The sequence below is a fragment of the Dermacentor variabilis genome, chromosome 3, assembly GCF_050947875.1.
Source record: "Dermacentor variabilis isolate Ectoservices chromosome 3, ASM5094787v1, whole genome shotgun sequence".
Classification (NCBI taxonomy): Eukaryota; Metazoa; Arthropoda; class Arachnida; order Ixodida; family Ixodidae; genus Dermacentor; species Dermacentor variabilis.
In genome coordinates this window covers 201,673,368-201,689,134 of record NC_134570.1, presented here as the reverse complement: position 1 = coordinate 201,689,134, position 15,767 = coordinate 201,673,368, and the positions used below count along the sequence as shown (strand labels likewise).

Sequence of the window (15,767 nt, the reverse complement as noted above, 5' to 3'; positions counted from 1 at the left end):
CGTGACCTCTGGTTTTGATTGACAGGCGAACTCGTGCTAAACTCGTACATCGCGAAACCCCCTCCGAGTTCAACTCGGGAACATGGCGGCGGCAGCAGCAGCCTGTTTCATTGCATCCAGCGGCAGCAAGCGTCATTATGACCGTCCGGACCCGTTCACCTGCATGACCGACGGGGAGTTTCAGCGTCATCTTCGCCTGTCGAAGACATCAGTGTGCTGGCTGTGTGACGAGCTAGGCGAAGACTCTCGTCTGCGGAGACAGCGTGGCGGGCTTCATTCGCTCACCGTCGTAGAGCAAGTCATCAGTGCCCTCCGTTTCTACGGGACTGGGAGTTTTCAGGGAAGCGTCGGCGCCGAGCGTTACATCGGACGCCATCAAACTACTGTTAGCAACTGTGTCAGAGATGTGTCTGACGCGCTTATCGATGCGGCAGTGCGTAAGCGGTGGCTAGCTTTCCAGAATACTGCGGCGGAGCGGGCATATATAAAAGAATGCTTCCCACTTCGTGGGAACATTACGAACGTAGTCGGGTGTATCGACGGAACGTACGTAGGAATTAAGGCGCCTTCAATGTCAGCGTTACTGTGATTAACAGACTTTTTCGCTGGTTGATCACTTTTTGTCGATTGTTCTACTTATCTGTCAGGGTGCCTTCCAAATGGCTCACTTTCTTGGGAAAGGGGTTAAGTATAAATAGATAAATGGATATCACTAATTGTGTGAAGTAACCTATGAATCCTAATCTCATAAAGAACTTGGGGTTCTTCATTGGTGAAGTTACTAAGTATGCACAATGCTGAATTTTGGTCATGCGTAATCTATCGGCCGCACTATGAAACAGCGAGGTATTGCACAATTTGTTGAAGCGCGAGATGTGGATTTTGCGCCAAGCCGGTTGTGCCTATGCATTTGTGGCGAAATGAAAATGCATTGAGAATCTTAGTGTGTTGGCTTGCATGAAGAAAATACTTCAGATTGTTTGCTCTGTTCACTGTCGATGCATGTGCCAGAGGTTCAGTGCATCTTCTTTTTTTTGGGGGGGGGGGCGGCGTTATTCTGGGTGGATAAATTGTATATTTTCGTCTCATAATGGGGCTCGAATTCTTAAGCATTAGAACAATGCACATCCGATACTCTGCAGAACTCTCTGTACGTGAAGATGTCATGAACCACCAAGGCATTATTACATATCGGGAGAAATGTGGTACAGATGCCAATGAAAAGTGGGTCTTTAACCTACCATGATAAAAATAAAACTTGCAGAGCAAATAGACCATTTGTACAGCTTTAGAGCAATGATTACACAAAACGTGATATGCCCAAATGAGTAAACACTTGCCGCATTGCCAAAGTAGGCTGAGCGACATGCAGCATATATTCGCATTGAACATGTCTCGTAACTGTTATTTTTATTGTAAGCCCTCGCTGTCACACCTTTCCCTCCAGCACTCCCTTTACTGAAACGTGGCACTGTCTTTCCATTGGTGTCATGATAATGGTAACGGCAGTAGCAAGGCTGGTTAATGCTTGCCTCTTTGATTCCTGTGAGTTTAGTGGTGAAGAATATGGCACGTTCATACATACAGCTGTGCTGAAAAATTTAACATTTGTGATTTTTCGGAGAGCTAATTTGTGTTGGGAAATTTCAAAGATGTGCACCATTGTAGCCTAATAACTAGAGCATTGGTGAGGTTGAAGACTGTGTATTGGTATAGAAGTTTGAAGTTTAATTGCACAACAATTCGACGGGACACAAAGAGAAATACACACAGCAGAATGCTTTGCTGTGTGTGTTACACTTCTTTGTGTGCCGTTGAATGTTTGTGCGATCCAACTTAAAATAGAGCATTGGGCTTCTTTGGTGCAGGACCGAGGAAGTGTGAGCTATTCGACAACGTGCCAGTGCCTTGCCACACACTTATGGAAGTCGGAAGGTTTGCAAACAAAGCTTTGCTTTCAAATCCACCTGCTCATGTAATACCAGCGCTGATTGAAAGAACCATCACACAAAAATAATGGTGAAATCAATGGCCTGTGAAAAGTGTAATTTGTATATAGACACTGTTGACATAATAGGTGCCATACCGGTGCCATAATAGGTGCCATACCGGCCTCAAAATTGTACTGGACAGAGCAGTTTGTTTCCTATGTGAAGCTCAACCTCCCTATACATGCTGTGTAAATAACCAAGCTCAGTTTGTTTTGACGTGCTACACAACATTCAGTGTAATCTGTTTTTGATTCTAAAGAAGTGCCAAACACCACCTCTTTTTCAAGGACGTCATGGGAATATTTGGCGAGACCTTCTTCAGCCCCTCATAATGGAAGTGTGGCCAGCCAGCTTTGCTTTGGATGCCTTTATAGATTTCTGCTCCTGATCATTGTGTGCTATCAAATTGCAGAAGTCTATGCAACTGGTGCAAGGCATTACGTGTTTCTATAGTCCGATACAACTTTAGGAGGCTGCGGAATCTGCACTTTAAGGCAGGTGAACAAAAGCCTGCACCAATGGGCACGCACTCGAGACTGATATCGTGCCGCTGGACAGACTAATATTGCTCTTTGGAGAGGGACTATTTCTTTAGACGTGTAGGCAATCGGCTGCTGCGCTTTGGTCATCTGGGTGGGGCCTCTCCTGTCTTCTGAAGTTTTATCCGACTGTAAAGGATGCTGCTTTTCATACAACACAAAAGGACAAAGTGTACAATTATTTGGCCTATGAAATGGATAGATCAGAAGTGTGCTATGCAAGGGCTTAAGATGTGTGAAATATGGTACATGCAATTATAAGACAATGTTAAAGAATATGTGGTATCGAACATGCATGTAATGGCACATTTGAATTGGGGAGTGTTGCAGTCATATGCACAGTCTATAGGTGATAGCATTATTAAGCTCCTGCTGTTTCCTTTCTTCATTGTGAATTACACACACCCTTCATCTTGTGGCTAATGAACACGCACTGTATTCTTGCACATAGAAAGAACAAACAGCATGATGACGTGTATGCTGCATTAGTGTATTTTTTATTTACATGGTCCAAGAGTGGCACAGGTTGTCTTGCGTTTTTGCCTATTTTGAAGGGACACCAAGTGCATGTTACAAGTCTCCTGATATGCACAGCACAATGTTTACTGCAATAATTTTATTCATGTTCTTGAATAATAAACAAAATATTAAACTGAAAGCTCCTTTATAAGGTGCCTTCTGTGGGCTCAACAGGAGAGCAGTGAGGGCACCGATACTACTGTTGCGGAGCAGCCCTCTGGACCTTTGCCACGCTCTCAAGAGCACGTGCCTGGCGCTCGCCTACTGCCACCAGGCGGTTGAGTGGCTCCAGCAACAGAATGTTTTGCTGCAAAAAAGTGTATTGGAATGAATCAGCCACGTACAAACCATTATTTACAAAGAAAAATGCTCCTTGCACTATTAGTACTAAGTGCCCTTAAATGTGGAAGCCTCTAGTGTAGTATGCATAGTAAAACAATGCGTTGGGACAACGTTGCTTTATTTTTCAAAACTGGGGTTTTCTTTTTCACAGCCAATTGTCATGTTGATTAGTGTGCCAGCAGCTGAGGTGGCCCCGCACCTTCACGAGTCTCTACTGTCAGCACCACAAACCTATTTTTGTTCGCTGCAAAACAAATGCCTCACCCTACAATCCCGTCTTATACGAGCTAATTGCATCCTATGCCTCCAAACATCATATTCTTGTCCCATTACGCAATTTTCTACCATCCATGGCTGTAGTTCTCTCTCCTTGACATTCATTCTGTAATGCTTATGTAATCACCTGATATGAATTGGCAACAAGTGATCGAATACGTGCATGGCCTGCCTGCCGATTCCTTTCTTTTTTAATCTCAACTAGCATATCAGTTGCCACGGTTTACTACGCCACTGTCTTCCTGCCTTAATGCTATCTGCAACAATTTTTGTTACTTCGCTTTCTACACAGTCCTTGACATCTCAAGTTTCTTTGTTAACCTCCAGGTTTATGTCCCATATTGCATAACCGGTGAAATGCAATGATTCTAGACTTTTTTCAAGGATATCGGTAACGTGGCGATCACGATTCGGTAATGCCTTCCATGTGCTGTTCAACCCATGAAATTTTTTTATAAGTTTCCTGCTTTATATCAGTACTTGCTATTGATATTTCACTTGGATAAAGATACTCTTCCATAAATTTTGCTAGCTTAATGTCACTCATGAATTTCTGTTGCCTCACCAAGTTAGTGAAGGTTACCTTCATCTATACCATATTTTCGCGGGCCCACTTGCACGTAAAAGCACGAACACTCATTGGTTCTCACTGCCTTCTTTAAACTGCTGGACATTCAGTTCGTTACTACGAAAGTGACTTAATCCGTGCACTCTTATTATGCTAAATATGAAACAGTAGAAATATACTTATCTGCAGTTTGTCGATGTCTCCTTCACTGTGTTGGTAGCGAGATCCATCGTCGGTACCACCTCCTTGTCGCATCGTAGCTATATAGGATGTCTGCCTTTTGCCCACACTATGTAATGTTCGTGACGCTCGCAGTCACGCAGAGTGGAGGAACTCAGCGCACTCGCAGAAGCAGCACCGGACAAGTTGTTTCTTCAGCACTTCGCCGTGAACAGTAGGTGCGCGTTGCGATCTGTAAAATCGCCGAAGCTATTGGCAGTCTTACCGTGTGCACGAGAAGATTGCCCACGGAGGAACAGAACTATCCAAGAAATAGTGGCCTTCGTCGAGCCTGATCACTACGTCGCGCACTGCAAGCTCGTTGTACGGGTTTGTTTACACTGGGCCTCTCTGATGCTTAGCCGCCATGCTTGCCCGGTGAATGGATGTGATGACGCCACTACAGCGCTCCCTCGTGGTATAATGCGAAGCGTACTAAATTACAAATTAGTCTAAGACGCATTCAGTGCACATCTCGTAAGCTTCAAAATGCTTCTAAACCACGTTAAAGTAACTAATAATATTGTACTAAATGCATTTGTTTTACAACTCGCTTCAGCATGTAATGCACTCGGTGGAACGACAAACAAGTGAAAGAAGGCACGACCATGCACCGACGGTATGATCACGTGAGCCCCAGTTTGTCGACCGCCCAGAAGGCAACGCCCAAGGAATGGTAGCCAGCCAGAGTGAATCTAGATAAACCAATGAAACTGGAGGCTTGTCGAAAGATAAACTGTGTCTCGGTACCATTCGTGCTTTCATCTTGGGGTGTCGCCAGAGCTCGTGAAGATCCCGAGTTTCGCCAAACTCGGCGCATCCTGCATAGCACCCCTGGTGTCGAAAACGTTGTTTTCTCTTTATCGTCCTCATGCATAGGTATCTGCCAGTAGCCGGAACGCAGATCGAGACTGGAGAAGTACTCGGCACCCTGCAGGGAATCCAAGGCATCGTCTATTCGCGGCATAGGGTATACGTCCTTGCATGTGATCTTGTTAAGTGCTCGGTAGTCGATACAAAATCGAACAGCGCCGTCGTTTTTTACGAACCAAAACAACGGGCGATGACCAAGGGCTAGCAGAGAGGCGTATTATGTTCCGTTGCAGCATGTCGGTGACGTTCTTGTCAATGACTTTCCTCTCGGCTAGCGATACGCGATACGGTCTACGCCGCAAGATGGATGTGCCATCAGTCTCTATCCGATGCGTTGTAGCCGAAGTTTTTCCCAACGACGATTAATTCGCGTCAAACGAAGCTTCATGTTTTTGGAGCAAAGCAAGCAACTGTTGTGACTGCAAAGGTGTCAGGTCGGAACTGATGACAGCTGCAAGAGCTGAAGCAGATGCGGCCTGTCCAGTACAAGGAATTTCAGAGGAAGTTGCCTTAAAGGAAACAACAGAGATGGACTCCGATTAAGTGGCGCAAGCCAATGTAGTGTCTTTAGGGATGAGAATCTTTTCGAATGTCGGGCTTGTAGCCCAGAGGAGTGCAGAGCCATGATCAAACCGAATCAGCCCTGATGCAAAGGCTATCCCTCTTGCGAGACAGTGTGCAGATGGTAACACCAGCACGTCGCCGCTGTCAATGACATCAGACGTGATAGCAACAATGCTTTGATGGCGAGGTGGTTGCGCGGTGTCTTCTGCAGCAAGCAAGTGAAGTGGTGCGCCATCTGCATGAAGTGAATAGGTCGTGTCGGCCATGTGGAGAACGCGTTGCCCGCAGGAGATGGAAGTGGACGTCGCAGAAAGAAAATCCCATCCCAATATGAGCTGCTGGGCACGCGAACTTAGCACTGGAAATTGCACGTAATGCAGGTCCGTCAATGGAAATGCGAGCAGTGCTCATGGTGGTAGGTCGAATGGCCGCCCCTTGAGCAGCGACTAGCGTAGATCAATCATAGGGGGTCGTACCTTTCTGAAGGCGCGAACACAATGCACGGTGAATAACTGAAACACTACAACCAGTGACTATCAAAGCTTCGACTTGTACACCTTCTACTACAATCAATATAATATTGCACGGAACCCGCCGTGGTTGCTCAGTGGCTATGGTGTTGGGCTGCTGAGCACGAGGTCGCGGGATCGAATCCCGGCCACGGCGGCCGCTTTTCGATGGGGGCGAAAACACCCGTGTACTTAGATTTAGGTGGACGTTAAAGAACCCCAGGTGGTCGAAATTTCCGGAGTCCCCCACTACGGCGTGCCTCATAATCAGGAAGTAAAATCCCACAATTTAATTTTTCAATATTGCACGGACACGATAGAGGAATTTCTGTCCTGTCGTTCGATGCAGCTTTTCCTCCAAAAGCTGCATAATTCAGTTTTCCGGACGACGCTCGGCGAATTGAGAAGCAGGTCGAAGTGGGGACGTAGAGCGGCGAAGGGGTGACGGCGAGCGGCGTCTCGGAGGACGATACGTCGGAACCGTCTCGGATGCTGCAGTAGGTGATGGAGAGCGGCCGCGCGGTGGAGCATAAGGACGGCGTTGGTCATGCAGGCTCCCTAGACGTTGGAATGTAGCTCCGGGCGAAAAGTCATACCGTTCGTATGCGTCATATCCGCGACGCTCGTCTTGCTGGCGCTTGCGACAAAACGTGCTATATTGCCACGATAGCCGCAGTAGTAGCAGATGGGACGAGCAGGACGCCACTGCGGGTAGATAGTTGGATAGATGCGCTGGTAGTCATGGAAGCCATGTGGGCCGGCGTTGGTTTTTGAGGCATCGGTGGAACGATGACTGGAGTAACGGCAGCTACTTGTGCGTACGTTGGTGGGGCCCGAGGGGTTAGAAGGTCCGTGTACGCTGCACCAGCCATGGACGCCAATTCCTCCTTGACAACGCCTCGCAGATTGGTATCCGATACATGAGAAAGCATAGGCCCTGCGGCGAAGCCAAGATACTGCAGCTCTTCACGAATTATTGCTCGGATCATTGCTCGTAACGTGGGGTCGTCGGCGGTAGTGGTTGCAGTGGTGTCTGGCTGCAACCGTACTAATTCGAGTTCATCGAGGCGCTGGCAAGTAGCGACGATATCAGCGACGGTAGCGGGGTTCTTGATGGCTAAGGCATTGAAAGCGACAGCTCCGACGCCTTTGAGGATATGGCGAACCCTATCTGATTCGGGCATGGCCGCGTTCACGCGTCGACAAAGAGCAAGCACATCCTCGATGTACGACTTATAAGATTCCCCGAGTTGTTGCTTGCGAGTGTCGAGCGTCTTTTTGCGAGGACGGGACGAACAGCCGGTGTGCCGAAGATTTGGCGGAGCTGCTGTTTGAAAGCACTCCCGTTCATGAAATCAACCTTATGGTTGAAAAACCAAGTCTTCGCTACTCCAGTGAGATAAAAGGCGACGTGACGTAGCTTGGACGCGTCGTCCCAGCGGTTAGCCAAACTCACTCGGTCCTAGTCGTCCAACCAATCCTCGGCGTCTTCACCGCGAAGTCCAGCAAATAGATGGGGATCACGCTGGTGCCCACTGATAATGCAATTCGACGAGGCTGGGGTAGCCGAGGCCGAGATGGTTGAAGTAGAACTGCCCGTTGGCTCGTCCTGCGACATACTGGCGGACAGCTGCCACAATCGGCGACCTGATGGAAGCTCCAGGAGGTTCAGCGGGGAGTCAGAGGACGGAGGACCGTAAAGCACACTCCACCACTTGTGATGCAGCAGTTATGCCGACGTTTATTACGCGTCGGAGATGCGGCGAACCGACCGCGCCCAAAGCACGGATCACACAAGAGCGAGCCCCACAAGCGATGATCAAGAACGCCATATGAACCCCACATGATGATGATCATGTACAGATGACAAAGTGTAGCTTATAAATGCCCACAATATATGCAAGCAAGGAAAGCAGACAGCACAGGTACTGGTTCTCCACATTCTTCCCTTTACGCCACTTCCGCAGGGCGATAATGGGGGCGTTTTTTTCAGTTTTGGTATGAAAAAACATCAATTTCAGCGAGTTCTTTGTGACGCACTGACCTTTATTTCAAGCGTAAAATCTTGCACAGAGGCTACTGCACCTCTAAATTATCTGAAACTGGGTCTTTTGCGCAGCCGAAAATTTTGTTGCAGTTGTCCTTTAACTTTGCAAATTACGAATTTTTGTGCTCGTACAAGACATTTCACTTTTCACTTGAGGGGACTGGGGCATTCGCCAAAGAATGCTTAGGCCTTAAACAGTTATTGCTCGGCAACAAAGTCCATTGTCCACAACAACACAAAGCATGCAGTTGAAATAGCTGCCATCACGACTGTTGCCATATTGCATGATAGTTTTTTGTTCGTTTCATACCAAGGACCATAGTTACGTCGTGGAAGAACTTTTTCATTGAAGTTTCAAAAATCAATAACACAGCATCACTTAGCTTTTATAGAGAACAGTAAAATTTTCTCAACGGAAATTTCGCTTTTTATGCAATCGGCCTTATTAACACACGCTCAAAAACATGCAGCTCCCGATTCTTCGCAGTGTATTCAAGATGTATTTAATTGTGTAAACCTGAGCACAGTGGTATATTTTTACACTTGGGCTCAAGTAAACTCCTAGAAATTTATAAAGTACGAAGGTGGACAGCAGTCAGCGCGCTATGTTGTTTAAGAGTTCTCCTGAAATTGTGGTCTTTTTCTTGTAGGCGCGTCAGCGGGCATTGGGGAAAGTACTGCCCTGCACTTTGCTTCCCTTGGCTGCGCGCTTTCCCTCATGGCCAGGAAGAAAGCGCCACTTGATAACGTTGCCAAGGCGTGCTGTCAAAATGGCCTTCCAAACGACAAGGTATGGAGGAGCGGTGCCGAACCATTTTGTTTATTAACACTGCGATAAGAATGTTGACAGCCCGTGTGTCTACATATTCAGAGGGATGCTTGCTGCTACTTGAGTGGTGCAAGTATGTGGACCTGCATGCTGTGCTTAAATCCCTGGGGCTGTGAATAATTTTTCCGCGGTGGTTATAAATCACATGGTTCTACAGTATGCATCACGGACCTGCTACCAAACTAGAAGTGCCCTTAGGGAACCCGGACATTACAAGCATTTATTTATTGGGCGCAGCGCTGCAACAAAAACTTAAGTATGCGCGATCTGAGCCTAGAACGATGTTGTTTATTAGCTTGGTTTATAAATCACGCTCGGTGTTACAGACAGACGTGGTGCCGAACGCGATTCATGAGTGTTGTGACGACAGGCTCACTAAACAACATTCAATGTCAGGACTATCGAAGACCATCACGTTTTATTGCGATAGCAGTTGTATGAACACTGCAGGCGCATTTCTGCCGTCGGAGTCGCTGAGAGGTTTCGTATAAAGTCCAAGGTCGATAAAATCGTCACTTCACTTCACTTCACTTCAATTCACTTTATTTCCTTAAAGACCCTCATGTGAGGGTATTACATAAGGGGTGGGACACATATAGGTTAACAACAGTAAACAGAAAAATGTTGAACGAGTTATACAAACAAAAATGATTATTGTGATGCAAGCGCACGCGTAATTTGGTTAAGGAACATAGATTGGCATGTGATGGCAGCAAGCTCCTGGGGAAGGCCGTTCCAGTCGCAAGCAGTCCGGGCGAAGAATGACGAAGCAAAAGTTTTTGTGTGTGCTCGTGGTCGAGACACCTGCTGCTGATGTCCGGTGCGAAGAGAGAAATGTGGTGGGGGAGGGCAGATACAGGGTTCCTGTGATAGCTCGGAATAAAAGAATTTATGAAATAAGGCCAAACTAGAAATGTGGCGACGAAGTGCAAGAGTAGGTAGGTTGGACTGCGATTTCAGAGATGATATGCTGATATCAAAAGAGTACGAGGAATGAATGAATCTAGTTGCCCTGTTTTGAACTGATTCAAGTGAATTAGCAAGGTATACTTGTTTCGGGGACCAGATGGGCGATGCGTATTCTAATTTTGGTCGAACTACTGATTTGTATGCGAGTAGCTTAACATGCAGGGGGGCAGAGTGGAGATGACGCTTTAAGAAGCCAAGCGTTTTGTTAGCAGATGAAATAATATTCGCGATATGGATATTCCACGTAAGATCATGACTAAGATGAACACAGAGATATTTATATGATTGGACAGGGTCGATAGGAACGTTAAAGATAGTGTAGGGAAACAGGAAAGGATTACTGTGACGGTGGAAAGATATATATTTGCATTTGTTTATATTAAGTGTCATTAGCCAGTCGTTGCACCAGTTTTCTACCAGATTTAGGTTATTTTGTAGGGATTGTTGGTTAAAGGTGTAAGTAACTGTTTTGTAAATAACGCAATCGTCGGCAAACATCCGAATATGGCAATCTAATTTCTGAGGTAGGTCGTTACCACGCGCTGTAGGCTGTATGTGCGAGTGAAAGCTTGCGATGGTGAGCCGGCGACTACTGCTCAATCTCACGCGCGCAATGGACGAAAGTGGGGAGGAAGCGCGCTTAAAGTCCCTTAAACTTCGTAAAGTAGTGCCACGCTTTGAAGAACGCCGCCTCCTCCTCCAGCGCTCTGGCCGAAGCCGACGCCGCGTCGCTATTCGCCTAATGGCATCACGTGGCCCCTTGCACCGGCTTCGTTTGTTTCCAGTCGCGCTTCAGTGCCATCTTTGCTCGAGAAGCGGCGCTTGTTGGCGGCATTCCTTGCGTTCCTATTCTGTGTTGTTTTGATCTTGTGAACGCCTTGAAGGATGTTTTGTTGCAAGTGCGACGTCGCTTCACGTCATTTTCTGTTACCATGACCTGCTGCGCGTTTGGATGCCAATACAGTTTTAGCAAAGGCAAGAATATGTTCGCGATACCGTCCGGTAAGCGCAACGCGTTAAGAAGAAAGACATGGCTTCACCGAATCGGGAGGAAGAACTTCCGACCAACTTCCTCCGCGCGACTATGTGATGTAAGTTGTGGCTCTCTCGGAGTATTGTATGTGCCAGGCTTGCGTATTATGCTGCGGGCAATAACGTAGTAGATATTGCACAGTTCACTGTGCATGTTGTCATTTGTACGCACGCTTTAACGTGATTTTTACGCAACGTCTGCTTTGCTTATATGCGCACTACGTGGTCGTGTTAGTCATATTCGGTGCGCTTAATCGTTTTGAACGCCAACCGGCTTGAGTTCGCGGGCACGCGAGGTTGCGTACTATAACGTGATTACGAAATTTTGAAGATTCAGCGCAGTCCTTTTGATAAAATTTCAGTGTCGATCATGAAAGCGCCTCAGGGGAGCAACTCTCTGCCTTTTGTGGTTACTTACTAGCCTTCTTTAGATAGACTAGCTTTGTTTGCCACATTTGTTCGTGTTCCTCGTTGGCGGTCGCCCGGTGGATTTGCGATACAGAGGCACCGATGTAAAGCGTGCGTGCTCTCCCGAAACCGTGTTACGCGGTGCGTTCGTCGTCGAGCGACTGCATCATAGGTAATTGAGACATATGTGCTAATTCGCGTGAGCTTTACAGTGTGCGAAGCTTCAGATGCGGCGGTGGGGCACTCGCAAAGAAAACGTGCGGTCGCCCGCCCGTTCCCTGGCTGGTTTAGTCGTCGTTCGCGCTTAGTCGTTTGCTCGTTCGTTCGCACGCTCGTTTAGTCGTTTGCTCGCTCGTTTAGTTCGCGCGCTCATATACTAGTTCGCTTGCTCGTCTATGCCACTATTAGTTTCTACAGTCATTATGCCTAATTGAGACGCGCTTGCTGTAGGACTCTTAGGCTGGTGCGTTTATTTACGCAATTAGACAATAAACGGTGCACACGGACTTGTGACTGCAAAGGCAAATCTGTAATGTATCTATGTGAAAATAAACTGTTAACTTGCAACTCGAACGCCGTTTCATATCATTTTAACCTATGGATAAAACTTCATTTCACTTGCCGCAATTTCGGCCGCGTCATGGCGGGGGGATTCTTTGCGCGATCATGACTTCACTAATAAAGTCATGTCTCGCAAATGTACTTCGAAGGGAGTGCGACCGTCCTGAATGCATGCACCTCAGTGCAACTCGGTTCGCGACAAGTACGTCACTTAGTAAACGGACGAACCAAGGCACGATGAAGTGTTATTCGTGATAAGTCATTAACCTGAAAAAATTACTGAAGGCCACAGTGGTCTTGTTTGAGATTGAGTCAAGTATTGTTATCGCGCTCCCGCTTCGCGCACAAATGCTAAAAACTCATTTTATTTTCTTGTGTACGCACAGTCCCGACTCGATGATCGGCCGCGGTATTTCTGTCGGCGTTGAGACACGAGAAACATAATAGCACCAGCGCCCACCTCCGAGTTTTTGCGCGCGCTTAGATTGGCAAGCACGCACGTTGGCGGCACTGTAGCTTGTAATACACTTTCGAACCTCCAGAGCAATGATCTCCGTCAGCCTTTGTACGTCATAGCTCATACGCGCCGCGAATTCACATGGTAAGGGCGGCGCGGATTCTTTAGGCTGAGGGCTTGCTGGAAGCCAAGAGGTTGTCATTCGATGGTAAACGTGTTATTTACAACCACTCGCAACAAGATCTTGCGACACGCCCTTGACAAATGTTGCGTACTTAATTGTAGGGCACGCGATACATTCGCAGTCGTCAACGCACAGCGTTAACACTACTTCAGATACTTTTTTAAGAAATAGTTATCAAAAAATGAAACAAAAGCTGCCGTTACAGAAGTTGTACAAGCATCCTACTAGAAATTCTATGCTGTACACGAAGTTACGCGGTGCTGGAAAGCAAACGTGAACGCCTAAAGAGCACTGCCTTGCTATGAGTGCATTCACTCTGCGAAAGGTCGTCTGCTGCGCTCGAGCGTCGTAGGCGGCGCCGTGGTCGAGGAGGGAGCGTGAAAGAGAGGAGAAACGAGGAGGAGTGAAGGCGGAGGAGGAGAGTGGCACTACTTTACGAAGTTTTAGGGGCTTTAAGCGCGCTGCCTTCCCTCGCGCACAGTGCCCCGCGAGGATGGTAAGGAGGAGAGGCGCGTTCTACCGCCGCGCATACGGAAAACATATCGCGTAGGCGCCGGGGGGTCAAAGCTGCGCGCCTATTGGCTCTCGCCACAGGCCACTTCCGCTAGCATGGCGGCACCCAGGGACGTGGCCTCCGACGTTTCCTCTGAGATTAATGTTTCTTTACGCTCAGACGCTTGGCTGCCGCCGCGCTGAACGCGATGCAGCAGTGGGAACTGACGCCCATTTGGTGAAAGGAGCACGCATCACTTGCATTGTGGTGTATCCGATGCATGTGAAGCAACTTGAAACGCTTCAGGAAGCGCGTGTGCAACGTTGCGCAAGGGTTGTGTGCAGTCCTTTGACGCAGTTTCAGAGTTTATACGCATTTCATTAAGGTTAATGGGCTTTAAAAAGCTTCCCCACAATATTTATAGGTACTCCGGTGAAATTGTATGGCAACCGAAAGAAAAATAATACCGGCAGACAGAGGCCTCAAGTGCGCACCTAAGATAGTAATAAAGACTACAACCATGGCTCAGTTGTCTTTCCATTTTTTATAATAAGATGCTGCTTACACTTCATACGCGCGCAAATTCTCACTTTGCTTCACTGCAGGAGACTGTGTGCTTCAGCGTGGAGGCCCCAGGTTAGCACCTGAGATTACTATAAAGGCTAGACCGTGGCCTAGTGCAGTTTCCCAATTTATAAGAAAGACTTCCTTAAAATGAATATGCGCGCAGATTCTCACTGCAACACACAGAATGGTTTGCCGCATTACCAATATGTCGGGCGCTGAAGCCATCATAAATTACCGTTTTCGTTTTTCTTTTTTCATAACTGAAGAATCTCAGCAAGCTCGGTGTTTTAGAATCTCCCCCTTGGTCTAGGCTTTATTCCGATAAGAGGCGAGACAATTGCGTGTTCGCCACGCGCTTTTACTTCACGCATTGCAGGTATAAGAAAATCATATCCCACGAACAATCGGACGTCAGAGCTAAGCCGCACGCGCGGCAGCAGGAAAGTGCTTATGGAGTGAAGCAGGCTTTGAAGGCTCATGGACGCACACCCGCAAATATATGCGCGCTTCTCTTATTGCGTGGCATGTACTCAGTCACTCTGTGCGGCATCGAATTATTTTGGACAATTGCGCACTCCGCGTAACTATGCGGCGTTATTACCTGATCGTACTAACGTTCTCGGAAATGTGCAATTTGAACTGCAACAAAGACTTACAGTGTCTTCGTTACCCCTGTGGCCTCAGCACATGGCTTTATGATCATCCCGCCGTCTACTTCCTTTCCGCTGGCGCGTGGCCGCTTTACGCATGAATACTTCTTCAGCGTCGTTGAAAACGGAGCGACGCGGCTTTCGGCAGCGAGGCGTAGTGTTGTCAAAGGCCTGCACACAACCCTTGCGCAACGTTCCACTGGAGCTTCTTGAAGCATGTCAAGTTGCTTCACGTGCCTCGGATACACCACAATGCAAGTGATGCGGGCTCCTATCACCAAATGGGCGTCAGTGCCCACCGCTGCATCGCGTTCACCGCAGCGGCAGCCCTGCGTCGGAGCGCAAAGAAACTTAAATCTCGGGGGCAACGCCGGAGGCCGCGTCCCTGCGTGCCGCCATGCTAGCGGAAGTGGCTGGGGCGAGAGCCAGTAGGCGAGCAGGTCTGACCCTTCGGCGCCTACGGGATAGGTTTTCCGTATACGCGGCCCGGCCAGGCCGCTGTATCTAGAAAATCATCTGTGATGGGTTACGAGTCCGCACTGCACTGTATTTTCGCGACTTCATTCGCGTTAATGCGAGCCGCAGCACGAAAGTCAATCCGCTCACTGCTGCCGCCGCGTTTTCTTACTGCAGCGTTTTGGCAGCAAGTTTCCGCGGACATCGATTGAGATTCTTTAATGTTTGCTTGAACGCGCCGCGTGCCACTATGGTTGTTAATTTTGTTAGTATGCCTATGTTTACAAGTTTATAGAGCCTATAAAACTACTATCATTATTTTGTACAGCTGTCCACAAGTGTGCTATCGCGATAGATGCTTCGCCTTTCGGGCAAACTGCGGAACTTTTAGTGTGCTTCATTCTACCGTAATCAAGAAGGAAAACATGGCTTTGCACAAATGTTCTCTAACGAACGCTTGTGCCTGATTCTCGGGGGCTCCTTCACACTCGCTGGCATGAACGCTTAGGCGCATGGGCCACAGATGAGTAAATTATTCTGCTTAAATGCACAAAATACTTAGCCTATACTCCCTCTGGTCACCCTTGCACGCCTGTGGGCATGCGTTGTAGCCACATCACCATCTCTCCGTTGGTATCGGTGCTCGCTCTTCTGGAGCCCTGATTGGTTTTAAGTAAATGGTGCTGCTGGTCCTGATCCTTCTAAAGCTGTTGC

At 47.8% G+C, this 15,767-nt stretch overlaps 1 protein-coding gene across 1 annotated transcript in view; it reads left to right on the top strand.

The window, feature by feature from the left end:
- Positions 1 to 15,767, top strand: part of LOC142574391 (putative oxidoreductase TM_0325) — a 144,329-nt gene that overhangs the window by 27,988 nt on the left and 100,574 nt on the right. Inside the window, exon 2 of the mRNA XM_075683485.1 lies at positions 9,098 to 9,237. Within this exon, the coding sequence (XP_075539600.1) occupies positions 9,166 to 9,237 (72 nt within the window). The 5' untranslated portion in view covers positions 9,098 to 9,165. The remainder of the gene's footprint in view (positions 1 to 9,097; positions 9,238 to 15,767) is intronic.